At 49.3% G+C, this 21,641-nt stretch overlaps 1 protein-coding gene across 1 annotated transcript in view; it reads right to left on the reverse strand.

Moving 5' to 3' along the window:
• Positions 1 to 3,934: 3,934 nt before the first annotated feature.
• Ift43 (intraflagellar transport 43) overlaps positions 3,935 to 21,641 on the reverse strand; it is a 92,738-nt gene continuing 75,031 nt past the window's right edge. The window contains exons 8-11 of the mRNA XM_026402094.2: positions 5,144 to 5,216; positions 4,812 to 4,887; positions 4,306 to 4,368; positions 3,935 to 4,168 (exon numbers count right to left, since the gene is read on the reverse strand). Coding sequence (XP_026257879.2) covers positions 4,049 to 4,168; positions 4,306 to 4,368; positions 4,812 to 4,887; positions 5,144 to 5,216 — 332 coding nt within the window. The 3' untranslated portion in view covers positions 3,935 to 4,048. The remainder of the gene's footprint in view (positions 4,169 to 4,305; positions 4,369 to 4,811; positions 4,888 to 5,143; positions 5,217 to 21,641) is intronic.

The raw sequence follows: 21,641 nt of genomic DNA on the forward strand, positions 1-21,641 counted from the left end.
CAGCAACTTTGGAGTCCCTGAGCAACTTAGTGAGACCTTATCTCAACAAAATAAAAAGGGCTGGGGATGTTTCTCAGTGGTTAGTGCTCCTGGGTCCAATCCCTGGTATCAAAAAAAGAACTACTAATAAATGTCGCATCAACTCAGCAGACTACCTATGGTGTGAGTCCAATTCTAGGAAATGTCCAGAGACAGTAAATTTATGGAGACAGGAAGCACATCAGCCTTTGCCTAGGGCTGGGGATGGGAGCAGGGATTAACTGAAAGTGGACACAAGGGACCGTTGGAGGTGATGGAAATGTTCACCAGTAGCATTACTGCGATGCACAACTGCCTGAATTTACTAAAATCACTGAATTGTGCACTTTCAATTATACTCTTTCAATTTTATGATATGCAAATTATATCTCAATAAAGATGCTACAAATAACAAAATGGAACAAAACCTGGTGCAAACCGTTGTTCTGTGCAGGACTGAGAGAAGCTGCAGGAGGGGAGACTGAGGTGGTTTCCCCAGCAAAACATGGATGCCATTGCTATAAAACATCCAACGTGACTTCACCTGGACTCATTTGTCAATCCCATTCAGTTCAAATGCCCAATAACAGCAGCCAGTTTTCACTGGGCACCACAATCCTAAGAGGATGATGGCTAGTATTATCCCATTTTCCAGAAAAAGAAGTCAGGATTAGAGAGGGAAAGCATCACTCAAGGTTCCACAGCTCCTACGTGGCAGAGCTGGGACAGGAACCTCATCCTGCCTGATTACAGAAACTGTGCTCTTTGCCAAGTTATTTGCTACCTACCTACCCCTCCTGCCTGTCCTCTGGCCACCAACTCTTTGGTCCCAAGGAGAAAAGCATGTTGCCGTAGGGCATGCAGTAAGCTTCCCTGTCTCTCTGTCACCAACATTGGCTTGCATGAGGTCTCAGGTAGCCATTGTCACTGTAGTAGCTGACCTCTGGAGCACGCAGTAGCAAAAGCCTGGCTGGGCTTCCGTCAAGGTGAACCAACAGCCAGGGAGAGAGTCTCAGGCTGAGCCGCAGGCCTGCTCGGTCGGATTTCCCTGGGGCTCCAGGGAACGGTCATTCCATGCACTGGGCACACCCGCCCTGACAGGGAGCTGGCTGCCCCATCCTCCTTTCTGCTGTGCGACAGGGTCCATTGCCTTGCTCCCTCCCTGAAGCATCAGTCAGCTTTTCTGCCCCTCTGGGCCGACCATGGAGGGACATGCAGCAGTTGGAGGAAGGTCTTTGTAAGACTGCCTGGCACAGGCCCAAGAATGCCTGTGACATGGGAGGGAGGTGACTCTCACACCCAAAGGCCTCTTCTGGGATGAGCCAGCCTCGGGCACGGGCACGAGGAGGCAGAGCATCTCCTCTCCCCTGGTCCCTTCCACCCCAGGCACCAGGAGCCCCTGATACTCCCTGGAGAGGCTGGGCCCTGCCCACCTCCTGGCTTCCTGTTCCTTTTACTGGAAACACCAGTGCTTGGACCTTCACCTTCTTCAGCTCTTTGCAGCAACATCACCCTCTCGGGAGGCCTCTCTGACTATGCATTTGAAATTGCGGTCCCACCCAGTGCGGCCTTCTCTATCTGCCTTGCTCTTCTGCACACCATCCACTGCCATCTGAGGCACCTGTGTTTCACTTCCCCTCTGCAACATAAGCTCCATAAGGGAAGGGAGTTCTGTCTGGCTCTGGATCTGCACAGCCTTCCACAGAACCTGGCAGGTGGCAGGTGGCATGGAGGAATGCACTTCCCCATCAGGTCCAGCCTCTGAACAGCATCTCTGCAGCTATCAGCCAAACACAATAGGAGGACTTCATTGAGCCCAGCAGGGACTAACCAAGCCTACTCAGAGGTGACAGGAGCCAGCCTAGGAGAAGTGGGTAAGGAGCCAGTCAGTATGACATACGGAGGAGCAGCACCCAGACTCAGGAGCCCTGCAGGACACCACAGGGCTGGAACCTGAGGATGCTTGTCTAGTCTGTCCTACACCTGAAGGCCATCTGCTGGGGAAGTTCTCTGAAGTCTGGGCTATGTGACACTGCTGGCTGTCACATAAGGAAGGGGTCTTAGGAAAAGGATTGGACAAATATAGATTTCAGGGTATCTGCTTAGAAGATACTTCACCTGGGTCTGCTGTGCCTCACCTGGTCTGCTGGCTTCGTGCCCCTTTCCCTGGGGACAGGCCTCCTAAGCTCAGCTACATGGACAGGGCTCACACTGCAAGCCTGAATGTACTCCAGGGATGAGAGAGAATGGCATCTGCTCTGGGGATGGTGGGCGGTAGCGGGAGTTCCTCCTAGGGAACTGCCCATTGTAATCTGCAGCACTTTCCTAAACCAAAGGCAGCAGGGGGTGAACAACAACACAGGTGTTAAAATGTGCTGCAGTCAGGAAACTTGGTTCTGAATTCCAGCTCTGCCCAGGTACTGGATGATCTTGGGCAATCTCTTCACCTCTCTGAACCTTGGTTTCCTCATCTGTCAAATGGGACAACCACAGTCCTTGTTTCACTGGGAGGACCCAATTAAGTAATTCCTACACGCTGAGCCTAGTAGCTGGCACGTAGTGAGAGCTCAGTAACAGAACTTGTAGCTGCTACTGTTATAAAGGGAGGAAGGAGTCAACCCCAGTCACTTGCTCAGGCTGGCTGAAGACCTCCAAGGTTATCCAAGTCCTGAGGCAGTGGGATTTGCCAGTAATTAAGAGACCAGCAATTCAGCCCTTCTCCTTTGGGTTTCAACCCGGATGGAAACTTCTCAGTGGCCACAGGAATCATTCAAGGAGGGCCTGACTAGGGCTGCAAGTGGGACTCTGGAAAAGGAGGAAACAGGACCCCCAAGCCATTAAGTCCCTGAGTTTATTAATTAACAGACAAGCATTTGCTCTGTCTGCTCCAAACACGTGGCTCACCAGGGAAGGGCACCTTAGTCACACAAAAATAACCCCCCAGCGGGTTTTTGATGTGTGGAGCCTCTTTGTTTTTCTGAATTTTAATGAAGGGCTTTCCAGGCAGGATGAGAGAAGCACTCAGGGCTCCCTGTGGCCAAGGAGTGGGCCTCAGTCAGCTGCGGCCACCTGCATGGGCCTGAGCCAAAGCAGGGGCCTGGAGAGGCTGGCAGGGGAAGGTCCCTGTCCTGAGATGTGTCTGGGAGTAAGCAAGAAAAACAAAAACAAGAGCATCCGCTTAGGGGAAGGCTGGGCTCTGCTCCCTGCCAGCACGTGGTGGGAGAGACGGGAGGGTGCGGGGCAGAGCAGAGCAGCAGCTGTGTACCCCAGGGTCAGAGGCTGGACAGTGGCTCCCGACAACGGGTGAGGAGGGGGCTGCTCCTGGAGAATGTTCTGTGGTGTTCTCAGGGAGACTCGGTTTGCCCCTCCCAAGGAGCACCTGGAAGGGGGCTCTGGCACCATGTGGCAGAAGGGAGGTGTGGGCCTTGGAGCTCAAGGCGTGGGGTACAGGCGGGTGGGGACGGTGGTGGAAGGGAGAGTGTTAACCAAACAGCCACCAGGTCCTGAGGTGACCCAACTCATCACGCCCCTGCTTGCTCCTCAGCGCCAGCTGCCTGGAAGACAGAACAAAGCAACAGTCCCGCCACAGGGCCCCATGGCGCTCAAGGGCCAGTCAGAAGGCATCCTGCCAGGCCAGGCCCTCCCAGGACCAGGGTAGGCAACTGTCTGCAACCTCCTGCAGGGCGCACTGCCCGGGTCCCATGCTGCAGGGAGAGAAGCTGCGACTGCCAGTGGGGGCCACTCCTCCCCACACAGAGCTCCCCTCCGGCTCTTCAGCTCCCTGGAGCTCAGAGCTGCCCTCAGACTGCTCACGAGTCTTTCCAGGTGCACACTGAGAAGGAGAGGGCTGGAAAGAAACCCAAGAGGCATCCACAGAATAAAGCCATTTATTGCATGTGAATGACCCAATGTGGTCTGCTGAAAATATTTTTATTACAAAATATCCCATATAAAAATTCTCATCCGCTTGCAAGTTTCCTTGGCTTGAGGCCTACTGCATGGCTCCAGGTCTGAGGCAGAGGTAATGCGTTCAGGTGTTCCGAGGTGGTCCTGGGGGGTCTTCCTTCTCAGTGTGCAGCTGGTCCCACTCAGTGAGGAGCTCCGAGGACACCTCCGTGTATAGATGGTCCCAGTCCCAACCAACATCGTCCTGACAACAAGGGTATCGCTTAGTAAGACAAAGAATGGCCTTTCCCCTCAATGGCAGCCACCTTCCCACACATCTGGGCCCCAGGGAAGTGCAGGCCAGCCTGGAGGGACAATGGCGAGTGGCTTCTGCTACCGTACCTCTCGTACTTCATGCTCTGGTGCCAGCACTTTGGTGAGGAGCTTCAGGTCAATCTCGCCATCCTGTGAATGCACAAAAAGCCAGCTGGGACCTCAAGGGTGGTCAGGCAGCAATCTCTTACAAAGCAAGGACAGGGCGATCGAAGGTGTTAGAATTCCCCACAGACCCAGGGACATGCCCTCGTCAGAGTCAACACCTGAGGGGGCCACAGGGCCACTGAGAAAGGAGGAAAGGCTACGTGCTCCACGCTGGGCAGTGTTGGCAGAAGGACCACACCAGGAGGACAGTGCGTGTCCTCAGGTGAAAGAGGGCACAGCAACGGAGCAGCAGGGCCCGGCCCTGGGAAACACCGGAGGATGGTGGGCCTGGGCACGCCTCGAGATCCCCGAGGACACCATCTCCCAGGACAGTGGACAAGGCGCTGTACGGCTTTGGGGGAACTGAGAAATCTCTCTGCAGGGGCTGCGTGGAACCTGCCCCTCTGTGCAGAAGCCGTTCCACTCACCAAGGTCTGAAAGGCCGAGTACTTCATGAGGTCATTGTCCAGGTCACGGTAGGTCATCACCCGGTTCACCTGGATGCTGAAGGACAGGAAGTGTGAGGAGGGACCACAGGCAGGACAGGTTCCAGGACTGCTGCTGGGCTACTGTGGCCAGAGCCTGGTAGGCAGCTGGGAATGACCAGGGTGGGAATCCAATGTGTGAACTAGTTAGGAACTCGGGACGGAGCCATCACCAGAAAGACTGCCTCTACACTGCAGCAAGGCCTCTCCAGAGGGTGGCTGGGTGTGTTAATCTGTTCTGTTTCATTGCCAGTTTCTGACCTAACTGAACCTACCTTGGAGGCGATGCCACCTGCAAAACAAAGTCTTCCTCCTGCACTTCTTCCAGATCCGGGATGATGGGAATATCTGCAAGGAGAGGAGGAGGCTCAGTGGTCCACAGCACCCGGGATCTGGCCAGCTTCTCCGTTTACTACCGATTCACCTTCCACACCCAGCTGGGGGGCTGTGCACTGGGGGTTGAATGGAGTCTCTGGCCTCCAGGAGTTCCCGGCATAGGACTGTGGTACCAAACTAGGGCAATCGTTAGGATCAAAAGTGGAGCCAGGCGGGTGGCGCGTGCCTGGAATCCCAGTGGCTTAGGAGCTGAGGCAGGAGGATCCCGAGTTCAAAGCCTGCCTTAGCAAAAGTGAGGCCCTAAGCAATTCAGTGAGACCCTGTCTCTAAATAAAATTCAAAATAGGACTGGGGATGTGGCTCAGTGGTTGAGTGTCCCTAAGTTCAATCCTGGGTACGGAAAAAAAAAAAAGTGGAGCTTCAGTAATTTGTGACCCCCAGGCCTTTCCCCCATAATGTGCTGAAGGAGAACCCCCTGGTGGAGCTCATTCATCTGTACTTTTCCCTAAGATTTCTTCAGTGACTCTGATGCATGCAGCAGATTGGGAGCCTTGGGGTGATCTCCAAAGAGAGAAGGAAAGAAATGAGAAGAGCCTCCATTCTGTCCCAGACAGCATTTGGGGCTTGGAACAGAGGAAAAAGGAAAAGGAACAGATGCATGAGCTTGGCATGGTCAGAGACAGAACCGAGGATGTGTACTGTCACAAAATCATGTCATTGTGAGGTACCACCTGATCATGACCAATACTAAGGCACGCATTAAGTCTAGAAAGCAACCGTCACAGCACTCAGCTGCATCTAAAGGACTTTTTACACCAATGATGCAACCTGGATCCCCAACTTTGTTTTGGTGTTCGGGGCTCCACCTGGCAGGCTGGGGAGAACAAACACCACCCAGTCCAATCCTCACACTTCTCTGGCTGTCTCGCGGGGGCCTCCTTCTCTGAGACACAATTAGAGACATATGCGGAGACACAAGGCCAGTCCTTCTATCAGCTTAACAAAGTCACACACACACTGAGAGACGGCGCGTCACTTCATTGTGGCATCTTGCTTCAGTTCCCCAAAACTGCCTGCCCTCATGGGGACAAATTAACTCCCTAAAGAAACAGTCATTACCGGCTCCAAATGAGCATCACTGGCTGGTTGAGGGGTTTCGCTTTAACCAATCAGGAAAACAACTAAAAGAGGTGGGGCAGGAGAAAAGGACAAGAGGGGTAAGAAAGTCCAGCAATTCCCAAACCAACTGCAAACACCCAAATGAGGAACATTCCAGAGGAGACAAGTGAAGACACCCCTCACTTCTGCTTCCAAGGACTGAGTTCTATTTTATTTCCAAAAGAGGCACACGCTCACTCCAGCAACAGCTGGGAAGACCCTGGTCACTGTCAGCCCCTGGTTATTTAGACTTTGTGACTGCTCTAGTCCAGCTCAGCCGAGTACACAGATTCCAGCTGCTGCCTTCATTACTACTTCTCACTACAGACTCACAGCTGTTGCACCTGGAAAAAGAGAGAGAGAGGACAAGAGAGAGACGGAGACACAGAAAAGAAAACAGAAAGAGACAGGCAGAGAAAGGAAATAGTGAAAAGGGATAAAAATAAAGAGAAATTGCCGATAGGGATAAAGAAGAGACACATACACCGCCTCCAAAATAATGAACCACATTCAGCAAGTCCAATGTCTATAAAGAAGCTGTTCAAGCTTAGATCATATCTTCCTGGCCTTGGAGAGAATTAGAGATGGAATTTGCTAAGAGTCTATTTCTTATGCTAATAGACATTTAGCTTCCTTTCTCGCTCCCCTTCTGAGTGGTTCATACAATCTATTGTGTGGGCTGCTCAGGCTGCTCTGCTCCTGGAGCCCTGGCTGTGTGGGGCTCCCTGGCTTTGAGATGGCACAGGCCCTGCAGAGGGACAGGGGAAGCTGGCTGTGCCACGTGCCATCAGCAGTGTGACAGTTTTGGAACGAGCCAGTTAGCTGCCACTAGTGGCTCTCCTCGGTGTGGAGTCCAGCCTGAGATGAATATTCAGAAGTTGGTAAGGAAATGCCCCACGCTGAGTTTAGGGCCCAGGACAGGGTCTTCTCAAACTCCCCTTTCCCTCGGCAACTTTAGCATTTGGGTCCTGTCAGCTCTGCCCAGCTTCTCTGAGCTCGGAGGAATTGCACTTCTGCCCAATGTCCACTCTCACTCCCCGTGGACCTCCCTCTTGGTACCCACCCCCCTCCTCCAAATGTGCACAAAAGAATGTGGGGCTGGCCCATCTGTGACAGATCAGAGGTCAGCGCGGGCCTTGGCAAAGGGGCTGCTCAGAGCGGCGCTGGCGGGGCTGGCCGCACAGTGGGATTTCTCTCTAATTGGAAAGCCTGGTGCCCAGTAGAACCCGGTGAACTGCCTGAGTGGGACAGAGCCAGCGATGACAGCCAGGTCTAGGCAAGCTGGAACATTCCGGTGCAGTGACAGCTTGAGCCATCGCAGCAGAGGCAGCCCATCCAACTCCCCGCCCCCAGTGGAACAGGTGGCTGTGGAGCAGGTTTTGGGCAAACTTCAAAGAACTTCACAATTTTACAGTTTCTGATTTACAGTCGCAGACGAGTGTCTGCTTATGTGTACATGAGTTGGTCTGGGGACCTGCTTCTCTCTGTCCCCCATACCCGCCGCCATATCTACCATGAATAAACCTAGGAGAAACAAAATGAACTTGATAAATCTGCTTCCTCACCAAATCACCCACAAGGGATGATCCAGCCCTGCTTCCGGTCAGAGACAGTGACCTGACCAGCAAATGTGGCCTGGTGACCAAGTCTCATAGGTTGGGAAGGTTAACATGCAAAGCACATAGTTTTAACAGAGCTGATGAGAGGAACTGAGTACGAGAATACTGGTACTGTTGAAAAGCTACCACTATTTTTATTTTTTGCAGTGTTAGGGACTGAACCTAGGTCCTGGAGCACATTAGGCAAGTGCTCTTACCACAGAGTTACATGCCCAACCCATCTGCTGCTATTTTAAAAATCCTACTATTTTTATTTATTTATTTATTTATTTATATTTTGCATTTTAAAAAATTTGTTCTATTTAGTTGTACATGACAGCAGAATGCAGTTCAATTCATCAGACACAAATGAAGCGCAACATTTCAAATTCTCTGGTTGTACATGGTGTAGAGACACACCAATCATGCAGTCATACATGTACCTAGGGTAATGATGTCCATCTCATTCCACCATCTTCCTACCCCTCCTATGACCCCTCCCCACCTCCCCTTTGCCCAATCCAGAGTTCCTCCATTCTTCCTATTCCCACCCCACCCCCAATTATAGATCAGTATCCACTAATCAGAGAAAACATTCGATCTTTAGTTTTTTGGGAAAAAATCTCGCTATTTAAAAAATCCAATAATTATATTAACTTTGTTCTCATTTCCCTCTATGCTGATATTACTTGAAGAACATTAACAGTAGCAACAAGATTAATAAAGTAGGTGCAGAATTCCCATCAACAGCTTAAGAGAGCAGGCTGGAGACAGGATGGCCCAGTTCAAATCCTGTCTCCGCCACATACTGGTGGTGTGACTTTATCCTTTCTGAGCCTCAGTTTCTTCATCTGTAAAATGAAGATCATTACATTCACTTCATATGGTTTTTCAAAGTATCAAAAGCAATAAGCTTTATAAAATACTAAGCACTGTGCTCAGTATATAATATTCACTATTCTTTACAGATACTATAATGTTGTGCATGCAGAAAACCCAGATGCTTCTACCTTGACTTCCTCATTGAATCCTGCCCAGTCTAGTCATTTTTTAGAAGACAACAAGACTAAATCAAGATTAAGCAACTCATGTGAGGTAAAACCACTAATGATACTATTAATAATGCACCACCAGGCAAGGGTAGGCTTCCCTCTCCAAAGTGGCACCCACCCTACTCTGCTTCCCTTTTAAATGCAAAATGGCTTTGAAGACACCTCCTCCCACAGTGGAGGGGTGAGGCAAGGCCTATAGTTAGGACACCTTTATTTTTGCCTAAAATTTAATGTCCTGTGTTCTTGGGTATTCTCTCATTCCTATAACTGTAAATAAGCTAAGTCCTCTCTCTCACAAGCCCCGACTTGCTCCTTCCCTCAAGGTCAAACGGAACAGAACAGTAAAAATGCACTCACACCAGAGAACCTGGAAATGCCGTCCGCCATGTCTTACTAAACTAGCTCTGAGAAGGACAAGGTGGCCTGGTACCGGAACAGCCCCAGAGGAGGAGATGGCAAGGCAAGAGAACTTTGAGTGGCCCCAGTGCCCTGGGATGCAGGTCCCCATCCTGTCCCAGTGCCACCCTCCCACCCAGCATCTGCTGTGTAGTCCCAGCTCAGACCCCTCAGCCCAGAGTCCTTCGGGGCCTTGCACTTTCTCCCTGCCCCTCGGCTCTCCTGCAAGCTGCTCCACAGGCTCCTCTGCCCCACTTGGTGCCTGGTTGGCCACACTCTGGGAGATGCGATTTGTCTGCTTGTTCCCTCGGTTCATTCATTTGGGGAGCATTGGCCAAGCACCCACCAGGAGCAAGAAGCCAGGAGAGGTGGTGCCAATAATTAGCAAACAGAACACAGCTTGTAGTCTTCAGGAGCATCAGCTAGATAGGACGGCACACACAAATAAACATCCTGCTTATGAATCAAAATACACAGTGGGAAAAATTACACAGTAGGAAAGAAACTAACTGGATTCCACGATAGACAATACCAGGGAGACCTAATTGTTTTATATTTCTGAAGTAGAAGTCACACGATAGATCCAGTCATCTCATCTCCCTAGAGGTAATCACTCAATTTCTTATATGTTTACTGAAAAGCACTTATGCATATCATAGTATATATGGTCCCCCCTTTTTTGGTACCAAGAATTAAACCCAGGGGTCCTTAACCTCTGAGCCACATCCCCAGCCCTTTTTTAATATTTCATTTAGAGATAGGGTCTCACTGAGTTGTTTAGGGCCTCACTAAGCTGCTGAGGCTGGCTTTGAACTTGTGATCTTCCTGCCTCAGCCTCATGAGCTGCTGGGATCACAGGTGTGTGCCACTGCACCCAGAATATGTGTCCTTTTAGAAATGTCTGCAAATGGGATCAGGCTACTTATGAGTTGTTCTGAAACCTCTGTCCTTGTCCATATGTCAATGTATCTCATTCTTTTCTATGGCTACCTTGTATTATATTAAATGCTCCCTAATGCATTCAACCCAGTCCAGAAAGGGTGAATTGGGGGCGTGGTGTGAGGAGCCAGGCAAGGTCTCTGAGTGAGGGACAAAGTAGCTGAGAGCTAAAGGAGAAGCAGGATTGAGCTACTCAGGGGACAGCAGGTGCAGTAACTTGCAGCATTAGGGAACCTGAAAGCAGGCTGGCACGGCCAGGAGAGCGCTATATGGATGAGGCAGGAGCAAAGGCATGGGACCAGGAGAGAAAGGCCCTGCACATCAGCTGGGGGACACATGCTGGGTGCCTGATATAAGTGAGATGCCACAGAGGCAATTGGGGATGACCAAGGTGGACTCACTGTGGCAAGATTACAAAGAGAAGCTCTGTTCATAAAAAATAATAAATCGGGCTGGGGATATAGCTCAGTTAATAGAGTGCTTGTCTTGCATGCACAAGGCCCTGGGTTCAATTCCCAGCAACCCACCCCCCCAAAAAAAAAGCGTTTGCTACAAAAAATAATTAATCAAGAGAAAAAGGAAAATGTACACCCCTTCCTTGCGAATCATCTCTGAACCCAATGGGCAGAATTAAGAGCTCACTATTGTGTCCTTCCATAATCCATTCATGGCCACAGGTGCACCTCACCTTGCAGGAAGTAGGAGAAGTGAAATTTGCCTCAGTCCCTTGGCTGAGGGCAGAGACACATTCCAGTCACCTCTGCATTCCCAAGGGCTGGTGAAATACAGGATAACTGAGCAGAACTGAATCAAGAGAGGCCCCTCAAATCTGAAAAGTCACATGTACAGAAGGTCAATCTCCTTTGTACAGTTCAGTTACAGTACCGTCCCAATGGTCTCAGTAGGAGTCACTCCCCAAGGTCAACCAAGGAGGATCCATGGAGACTTTCTGGATGTGATCACATCGTGGCAAAGACTGCCTCACTTGCAAGCTGGGCCCATGGGAAAAGTCAGTGAATATCCAAGAAGCAACAGATGAAAGGGGCAGAGAAAGAGTCATTCAAATCTGGTGAACTCTAACCCTCTGGCTCTATCCCAAGGCTGGGCCGTACTGCTCTTCACCAATCTCCATGTTCTAGAAGCACGCAACAGAGGCCTGCTAACACGGGCAACAGCCCTGAGAATTTCTTTCAAAATGAGAGATCACCAAATAGGAAACTCATTTTAATACTGGAACTGCTGCCACCTAACAGAGCCCTTAGCAAACCAACACATGAAACCACACAAATAAACAAGTGGTACCCAAATAAACAGCAAATAGAAATGTACAGAAACACCCAAAGATCAATTACAACTGGTTTCAAAGATGCAAGAAGCTGCCATTCGCCCTAAAATATGTTCTTCAGAAATAATATCATCACGTGCGGGGATTAAGACGCTAACTACCCGGCAAAATCCCAGAGGGACCCTGTTCTGCTTTCGTGGCCTGACAGTAAAAAGCTGAGCTGCCTCTTCTGGTGAGGTGGCCTCACTGTGGCAGCCCACACTCCCTCCTCAATTGTTTGGGAAACACTAGAACAGAAAGGGATTTCTTAGGTGCACTCAGCTAGTCACAGGTGACCCAGGCTCTTCACCTGGCAGACACTAAAGTCCCACAGGAAGGAGCAAACAAAGCAGGCTCTGAGTCTGCGTCCCAACCAGGCACAGGTGTCTCAAGCAGGAAGCCCCCTCCTCTGTATCCCATCGGGTTCTAGTCTTTGATGATTTCCTTTTTATCTTTTTCTTCTTTCTTAAAAAATTCCTCCCGACCAGTGCTGGGGATGGAACCCAAGGCCTTGCACATGCCAAGCCGGCGCTCTACCACTGACCTCGTGGGTGGTTTCTATAGAGCTACATAAAGTCTAGGCTGTATCCCAGCACTATTTTTTTTTTTTTTTTTGGCACCAAGGATTGAATCCAGGGGTGCTTAACCACTGGGCCACATCCCCAGCCTTTTTTATTTTTTAATTTGTTCTTGTTAGTTATACATGACAGTAGAATGAATGTGTTTTGCTATATTATACATATATGGAGTGTAATTCCCATTCTTCTGGTGGTACATGATGTGGAATTACATTGGTTGTGTAATCACATATGCATACGGGATAGCAATGTCCAATTTATTCTATTATCTTACCTATTCCCATTCCCCCTCCCTTTCCTTCATTCCCCTTTGTCTAATCCAAAGTATTTCTATTCTTCCATACCCTCCCCTCTCCCTACTGTGAGTTAGTATCCACATATGAGAGAGAACATTCAGCCTTGGTTTTTTTGACAGGGTCTTACTAAGTTGCTTAGGGCCTCACTAAGTTGCTGAGGCTGGCTTTGAACTTGCGATCCTCCTGCCTCAGCCTTGTGAGCTGCTGGGATTATAGGCATGGGCTACCGTGCCTGGCTCCCAGCACTTTCTCTCACCTTGTCGCCTTAGTAAACGATACAAGGGGCTGGCTTACCTTTCCTTTACCAGGTCCCTTAGGTGTTTACTGATGACATCTGTCCTCTCACTTCATCTACCGACTCAGCTCCCAATCACAAACACCCTTCTGGGCCACACACAGTCTCCTCCCAAGCTTCTTTCTCGCTTGGCCTTGGCCACTGCAGGGTGTCCATCACAGGCTGTGAGGGCTCACCGCCACCACTCACAGCCAAGTTCAATAACCAATCCACATGAAAGAAATCTGGACATGCCGCCTCATGACACCCCAATAAGAGCAGTCCCGACAAACCCCTAATTCTGGGCCAAAAGTCAACAGACAATAGCAGAGCTCGCGACCGAAACAAAACAACGTCCATATTTTTAGGAGATGGCAACTTTAAACTAGAGATCATTATGATTTTTCTCTGCAGCTGCAAAACTTTGTTTTACTGAATGCTGTTACCTTCTGCATCACGTATGGGGAATTTTAAACAGGCAAATGGAAGAAGGTCTGATTGAAGATGAAGTTAAGTGAAAGAAATTGGTCTCATTTAGCACATGACAGGATTCATCTGTGTTCCCAAGTCCACTGAGGTGGCATCATGGGCGTTTCATATTCATGAGCTGCTGCGACACTATGTCCCCTCATTTACAAAGAGCCGTGTTCAGCAAATTCTGTCCCTGTGGACGCCCCGTGCATTTCATGGTCTTGTCAGAGAGACATCAAACGCTCCAGTAACCAAATACCAGAAAATGGCTTTAATTAGTGGATCTCAATCGTATAAATAATTTTTTTTTTACTAAGTGAAAAAAATGGAGAATTTTTGAAAAAGAAGAAGAAAAGAGAGAGCAGCAGGCAACAGGCTTCAAACACCCGAAGGAACAAGGGAAAGAGGCAGTCTCGAAGGAGCTACTGAGCTGTCCCCTGTGCTCCCTGGATTAGGGATGAGGGGCACCAGTGCATCTCCAGGTCCACCTTAGGAAGACTTGTCCCTTGTGCTTTTGACTGATTAACACTGGGACCTTGCTACATCCGTCTGGCAGGTGAGGAGAGTGTGTGAAAGCTGTGACAGTGGCCAGAGAGCCACACTGCTCAAGTGGAGGAACAGGGCTGACCCCACACACAGTCCTCAAGACAGAGTGGGACATGGGGGCAGGAGTCGTGCACGAGCAGCTCCCTAGGGAAGCCTGCGAAGGGGAGACAGAGAACAGGTGCCCGTCCTGTGGTGCCAGCTTGGGGTGGGCGTTTACGTCTGTGTCCCATGCGCTGAGACACCTCTATGCTCCTGCCAAAGTGAATTTCTCATGATGCTGGCGGAGGAGACTGCAGACCTTGAGAGGAGCAAGGTCAAAGTGGTTTTCCCTCAGCCCTCACGCTGGGAGGACTCTCAGCGGACGATGGGCTAAGAGCACTGGCGTGGTCCCTGCCTGGCCTCTCCAGAGTGGGTTTCTGGCTGGGCTGTTGGCAGAGAACAGGGCCTGCTAACAGTGGTGAGTGGGCTCGGGTGGTGGGTGACCTCCTTACTGCACCCCCAGTGAGGCCGTGGAATTCTGAAGAGCTATGGGCACAAGGCCCTGGTTGGAAATGTTCCCCACCACCCGCCCAAGCCTACTGAAGGCCACCGGTGTCCACAGCACAGCCGGTCGTTGACCAGGTCCCCGCCTTGCAAGCAATCCACAGGCAGCGCTCAGGAGGGACGCACAGGTCACCACAGGGTTCTCTAGAGGGGGACTCCGTTCACCCAGGAGCCTTACGTGATGTGATTCTGAGAAGACTTCAGTGTCACCTGCCAGGGTGGCCTCTGGGGACACCGTGAGTGACAACTGAAGGAAACAAGGAGCAAGGCCCCTCCACGAGCTCTCTCCAGCTTTCATCTGCAGAGCTGTGTTAAGGACAAGGAGGGGGGAAGGACTTTAAACGGGATGGAGGAATGAAGTGGCTGGAAGGAACAGAAAGCTGCAGCTCCCCACTGTTCAATGAGGCCCAGGATGAATGACACGGTACTAATGTGACAGAGCGCCTTCTTTGGGGCGCCAGTCCAAGCATGTTAGAGACGGGCATATCTGATTCCATTTCATCCTCTTCATGTTTCGCTGGGAAAAACAAGACAAACTACACTGCTTTCATTCCCAATCCTCGGGTTTTGTATTTTTCCTTATATATATTTATTAAAAAAATGCTCCTTTGATCGGTGCCACCCGTGACACCCCCACATACGGAACGCTTCTGAGCGGTTCCCTCCGCGCAAGGCCACTGCTGGTGACAGCCAGCTGGTTTTGATCACAGCCATCCCGAATCGGATTTTCATAAGATAGATGAGGAGTCTTACTGCTGCTCTCTCTCTTATCAGATGAGAAATGGAGGGGGAGGGGGAGGCAGGGTCCTGAGGGAACAGCACAACAATCAAGGGCTGCGAGGTTCTTTCTCTGTCCCTATGCTGCTGCAATTTTCAAAGGAGTTTGCCTCGGGCACTTTTAAATGATGGTGTCTCAATTCTGTAATCATCTTTCAAGAGCTTTCTCTTAAAGGGTCTTTTAGGTAAACCTAGTCCGTCAACCACACTTATGGACTTGGGAATCACATTCCCAGTGTGTCCTCCTGCGTGTGTTCGCTGACGAGTCCATGTGCACCACGCGCACAGCGACACCTGTGAAGCTTGAGAGAGGAAGGAAGATCCACCAGCTGCCCATCACGATTGCCTCTCGCTAGGGTAAGAGGATCCCGTCACCTCTCCCAGATCTCTGCCTTCTCTAGGTTTTGCTGGCTCATGTCCTTCTTTAGAAACTAATCTCTATTTTGAGCATCAGAAGGAAAATGTTTCTCCAGCTGAGGGCTAAGTGATGTCCTAAGTCCAACCTCAGATGCATAAACATCCCTATCCCCTCCCATCTCACCTGAGCTCACCTGGTTGTCAGGCTCCAAACTGAGAAGGGTCCAGGAGTGTGTGAACAGTCACCAGCCATCCGGGCTACCCCTTGCTGTTTTTGGACGAAGACTATTTGGTGCAACCTGTCTTTTTCCATGGCAGACAGCATTAGGCTTTTTCTTTATACAGTTCCCATCACTTGAAAGAGACCTCGTAGGACTCTGACCCTCTATCTCCTTCTGGTCAAATAAAAATCTAAGGAGTCTGAGATCTCTCTGAGCAGTGCTTCTCCCCAATGTGGGCCTGTGTGTTTAGGATGTCACCTGCTCTCAACCCTTAGCTGCCCCCTCTCTTCACAACTTCATGGAGACGTGTCCCCGTCCTTCCCCAGCTCACAGCCATGCATGGGCAGCTGTGTGACACTGAATGGGAGTATAACTCTATCCTATCCTGATCCTGTCTTCTGAATTCATTGAGGACAGAAGCCAAGGAGTCACTGAACAAACACCTTGATCTCTGTAATGATTTCAGGGAGATGAAACTCTTTACTTCTGTTGGTGTTTACTATCAGATGATTTGCTCTTAATCACATTCCTCCAAACAGACCACAGGCTGCTGATGGCGTTTTCCTAGTTCCTGGAGGAAGGTTATGCCTGTGTGCGTGGCACAAGACTTTTCGTTCATTCTTCCCATTCCACCTCTTCAGATGGGCACATGCAAGGAAGCTACTTACAGAAACAAAGAAAATGGGACCCCAGAGGAGGTTACTACCAGCATGTTTTGGACAGAGATGTAATGATAGTAATTCGGGGCTCCCAGGTGTGACCTAAGTGATTTCGGGGCACCCCCCCCCGGGCATAAACGCACTCCCTTCCAGCTCCATCAATGCAGCAGGGGGTCTGGTCAGGACTCTGGGCTTTGCTGTGCAGCCCAGCAAAGATAAGGAAGAACATGACTGAGCTGACCAGGAACTAAAACCAAGCTTAACACAGTTCTCCAAACTGGAATTCTGCCTCTTGTAGCAGAGGGGGCCAGAAGAAGATAGCAAACCAGTCTCTATCCTACTTGCTGAATCAGGTAATTCCCAACATCTCTCCCTCTGGTGGACTTCCAGAAACCTACTCTGTGATGACGCACGCTCTTGTTAGGTTAAGGTCATGTTGCCTCGAATCTCCTCCTGCAAAATCCAGAGCCAAGTGAAAACCACTTCTCTCACTTAAAGAAACCCTTAGGAAGTCCATGTAATTTCTGTAGTGTCTCGCTCACTCTGGGGCCCTGCCTTGGTGAAACCCAAGCCCTTGTGACCTCAAGGATCTACATCTATTAGAGTTCATTTTTTTTTTTTTTTTTTTTTTTTAGCTGCCAGGAACTTGGCTGTAACCACCTACCGAGAAAGAACTAAATTCAGATCCCTGGTCTAGAAGGTGCACCCCACTAGGAATCAGGAATCTTGGATCCTAGATCCACCCCTAATTGGCTGATCTTACACAATTGCTTGGCAACTCTAGTCCTAAGGTTCCTTATTACCTTAGCTAAGATAGCTGGGTGTCCACTGGCATATATCCATGAGACTGAAAACAAAAAAACAAGCCAGACCCTGTCTCTTAGATTCATCTATGGTAGTCCTTTGAAATATCCCACAGTCACAGCCATGGCATGCAAATAGAGCACTACCCCTTTGTAAAGCACCAGTGTAATAAAAATCCCTCTTCTATAATGCAACCAGCCAGCAGCTTCCACCTCTAGCCATCACGGACTCCGTTCGGTATTCCCACCATCACCTGTACCACTTCCTAGAGTCCTCTTATAGTCCATGCAGTCTTTCAAATATCGCTCTCTCTGTGCTGCTGCTTTATTTCTTCTGCTGTGTCTGAGGTGGGCTGCAGGGAGCTAGGAACATGGCATTTCAGAGCCCACATAGTGCCCTGGGGAGCCTCTGGGCTCACCAAACCTCCCAAATTTCCCCAACTCATCCAAGCCCACAGAAACTCCATCCTCTTGCCTTAAAATAGGTTCTCGCCTCTGAAAGATTCTGCATAGACACAGGAATTCATTATGCAAAAGTAATCTCAGTGGACTTGATGGAGAAGAAAGGATAACAAGAAAGAGAGGACCGGTCAAACCTGAAAATTCTGTTTCGTGTGACAAGAGCTTTAACGACCTGGCCTCTTTAGCTTTTCTTTGTTCAGCCCAGACACTGTTGTGGACAAGACTTCACAGGAAGAGGATCAGCCAACGGGTGATGCTGAGAACCAGTGGAGGAGAGCAAATGTGCAACAGGGTGCTGGAAAATCACGCAGAGGCTGCTTCTTCAGTAGGCGAGGCCAAAGAGCAGCCTAGAGCCGCTACCAGCCGAGTGAGGGCAGAGGGATTAGGAGATGCAAGACCACATCAGATCACCAGCTCTGCCGCTTACCAGCACGAGCATGCTGAGCAGTTAGCACAAAGCCACCCGCTAAATTTACAGGAATTTTGCATGTGAGTTTGCTGTAGTTTCAATCATAAATAGCTCTCCGTGTCTGTGTTAAAGGCTTGGTGCCAGGTTGGTGGAAATGTTAGGAGACAGGGCCGAGGAGGTCCTTAAGTCATTGGGGTTGTTTTCCTGAATGGGATTGTGGGACCTTGTTATCTTCCTCTTTTTCCTGGCTTCTTGGCTCCTGAAGTAAACAGTTTGCTCTGGCATGAGCCTCTTACACTTATCAGCCAACACCCCGCTGGAGGCCCAAAGCAATGGGCCTCATCTTAGACTGGAGCACCCAAAATCACAAGCCAAAATAACCTTTCTCTCATTATATGTTAATTATCTCAGGTATTTGGTTATAGTAATGGAAAACTGACGAAAGCCAGGTTGTCAAATATAAACATCAATAAAGATGAAGATATACAATTATAATTAAGATATATTAAAAACAAAGGTAACAGATCCTCAAACTCACCACTTTCTACATGCTAATACACTTTACTTCACCTGTGCTCTTGAAATTATCTACATACGATGCACTTACAGGCTGGAAATATGATGCGACTGTGACGTCCTAACTTTGTGGACACTGACGTCATGGTAGTAGCTTAAAACCAGGCGTGGTAGGAATATCTGCACCACAGAAACTGGCACACTGTTTCTCTCCTGGAAAGCTGGCTGTTGATCTGTCATCACATCCTGGCTTATTGGCCATGTGACCTCAGTGAGTTCTTCAACTTCACAAAGCTTTGATTTTTTTCTGCCATTAGATGGTGAGAATCACAGTGTCTCTCAGAATTGCTGGTGGGGGGGGGGTGTGGTTAACTGAAGTACTGCAGGTAAGGCACAATGCCTGGTGCATGGCAAACAAAACATTAACTGTCAGAACCCCTTCCTACAAGAATGACTTCTTTTTCAAATTGCTTACCAGGGTCCTATGAATAGAACCAAGCACAGACACAAGAGGGCAGCTTAATCCAGGAACAAGTGAGTACAAACCCCTACCCCTGCTGCAATTCCTGCTCCTGTGCTTGGGAACGGGAGACAGGGTTTAGAAAGACTTCAGTGACTAGTCCCAATAACTTTGAAATTAAAAAAAAAAAATCCAAACCTGTTTGAAGAAGCATTATTTAATAAAACATCAGTGATAGTTATAGGAGTTTAAATAAAATCAGGGAGGCAAAGGAGCTAGGTTTAGGAGCCACCTAGGAAGCTCCATGAAGCTGTCTTAAGCTTGAGGAAGGAATGCAGTACACCGTGGAATGTTCTAAGGGAGAATGGAGTTGAGACACCAGGGTTCCAATTCATCTGTCCTTTATTTTTTGTACTGGGGATTAAACCCAGCAGTGCTTCACCACAAGCCACATCCCCAGTCCTTTTTATTTTTTAATTTAGAGACAGGGTCTTACTGAGTTGCTTAGGGCCTTGCTAAATTGCTGAGGCTGGCTTTGAACTTGAGATCCTCCTGCCTCAGCCTCCCAAGGTGCTGGGGTTACAGGTGTGTGCCCCAGCACCTGGCTAACTGATCTTCTCTTAAAGAATTCCTCTACTTTTTCTTCTCAACATTGATGCTGTTTAGACTCAAAGTGACTCTGATGTTTGTAAGAGAAGGGATGAAGAATATAGTCAAGGGTTAAGCAAGGAATGAAAAAGAGCCCAAAAGAGAATCAGAAAGCCCAAGAGAGAGATGAACAGCGAGTGGAGGACATGGAGGGGTGGCGGAGAGATGGTCCTCTAGAGATAGCATATTTCTAATCCCACTGACAGCCCAGCACTTCACATCTCCTCCAGCCTGGCTGCTTGGCTGTGTTCAGCCACTTTTACCTATTTTCCCTGTTGACATGGATAGAAAATTGAGCAATTACCCTTAAACTCGGCTCTCAGATCATCCAGATTGCTACACTTGCGGAATTAAGTCCCAATCGCCCCTGGCTAGAAGTGGCTGGCCTAGGCTTGTCCTTTAGGAATTAAATACTTTTTGGTTGGCCAGAAGGATTTATTGTTCCTAAGGTTTTGAGGTATTCAATTCTGTCAAGACTGTATCTTAGGATGCAAAGGAGCCCCATCTCCAGTGGAGCCCAGGCACGCCCAAGAGCCGGGACTGCTGGGAAGGGGAGTCCCAATTCCACTCACAGCCCTGCGCGACACCAAAAGGCCATGGTTAAACACAAGAATCACTGACGGCTTTTATTAAAATTTCAACTCGTGCTTTCAGAGACCTTCTACTTTTTAAAGACATACTGTGGGGCTCACAAATTCTTTTCTAATTTGAATTTAGCTCTGAGTAAATGATTTGAAAGTTGAGTTCTTGTCTAATTGCACATTCACTTGTTTTATCCTGAATATTCTTCATCCTTTTTTAAAATAAAAAATTTCCTTTCTTCTATCCACGGCCTCTCAATGCATTTAGTTTTCTGTAGTGCTGGGATCAAACCCAGAGCCTCTTGCACTCTCGGCAAGTGCTCTACTACTGAGCTCCGTCCCCAACCTGTGATGTTCTTTTGTTAAAGGTTCACATTCTGCCCCAAGTTTACTTTCTGTGAGCTGGTTTTAGAGCTGGGGAGACCACGCAGGCCTTCAAGAGGTTAGGGAGCGACACAACCTGGTCCTTGCTCTCTCCCTCCTCCCCACCCAGCCCCACTACCACCTCTCCTGAAGTTTACATTGAAGTTTGAAAGTCCTGCTTCAGAGTGGCCTTCCCGCATCACCTGATCCACATCAGTCTTTCGGTTTTTCTTTCTCATAGGGCTCTGCACTCTTCCTTTGGGGCACTCAATCATAATTGTGTGTCTGTTTGACTCCTACTTCCCTGACTGGATAAACTGCATGGGGACAAGGACAGTGACGTTTCCTTCACCACTGCATCCCCAGAGCCCAGCCCCGTGCATCACAGGTAGGAATGATCAGCAAACAGCTGCTGAAAGAGTCAATGAGTGACTTCCCCAAAGTCACCTGGACAGGCTGAGTTCAACCCTATTCCAGATCTGACCTTTCTCTAATGCCATTCAACTTTCCATGACAAGAGTCCAGGGCCTTCAGACAAAGCAGGAACTTGATTCTCAGAATGGATGATAATGTCACTGAAGGATGGCCATTTCAAGACCAGTTTTACCTCCCTACAATTTTGGGACCCTACTGTCATCTTGGGGTCTGTCTTGTCATCTTCCAGCTGTTCTCTGTTACAAATTCAATGTCCCTGAAGCACTGCAATGGCGACAGCTGGGAGTGATGCTACCTGGAATCATCAAGGTGGATGACTGCTGGTCTTTACAACTGCATCCAAGGCAGAGCACGTAGGGCGGCTGAAGACTTGTCGCTGAGGATGGATGAGACGCAGGCTTGGCTCGGCAGAACCAGCTTCTCCTCTGGTCACCTGAATCTCCAGCTGGGGTCTCCTCTCGGATCTGGCATCTTACCTTGGGAGGCGTTTCTCATTTTTCTCTAGCTAACCAAGCCCTGCCCATCCTTCGGGACCCGGTACAAGTTCTTCCTTCTCCCTGAAGTGCTCTCA

Source organism: Urocitellus parryii, chromosome 6 (genome assembly GCF_045843805.1).
Source record: "Urocitellus parryii isolate mUroPar1 chromosome 6, mUroPar1.hap1, whole genome shotgun sequence".
Lineage (NCBI taxonomy): Eukaryota > Metazoa > Chordata > Mammalia > Rodentia > Sciuridae > Urocitellus > Urocitellus parryii.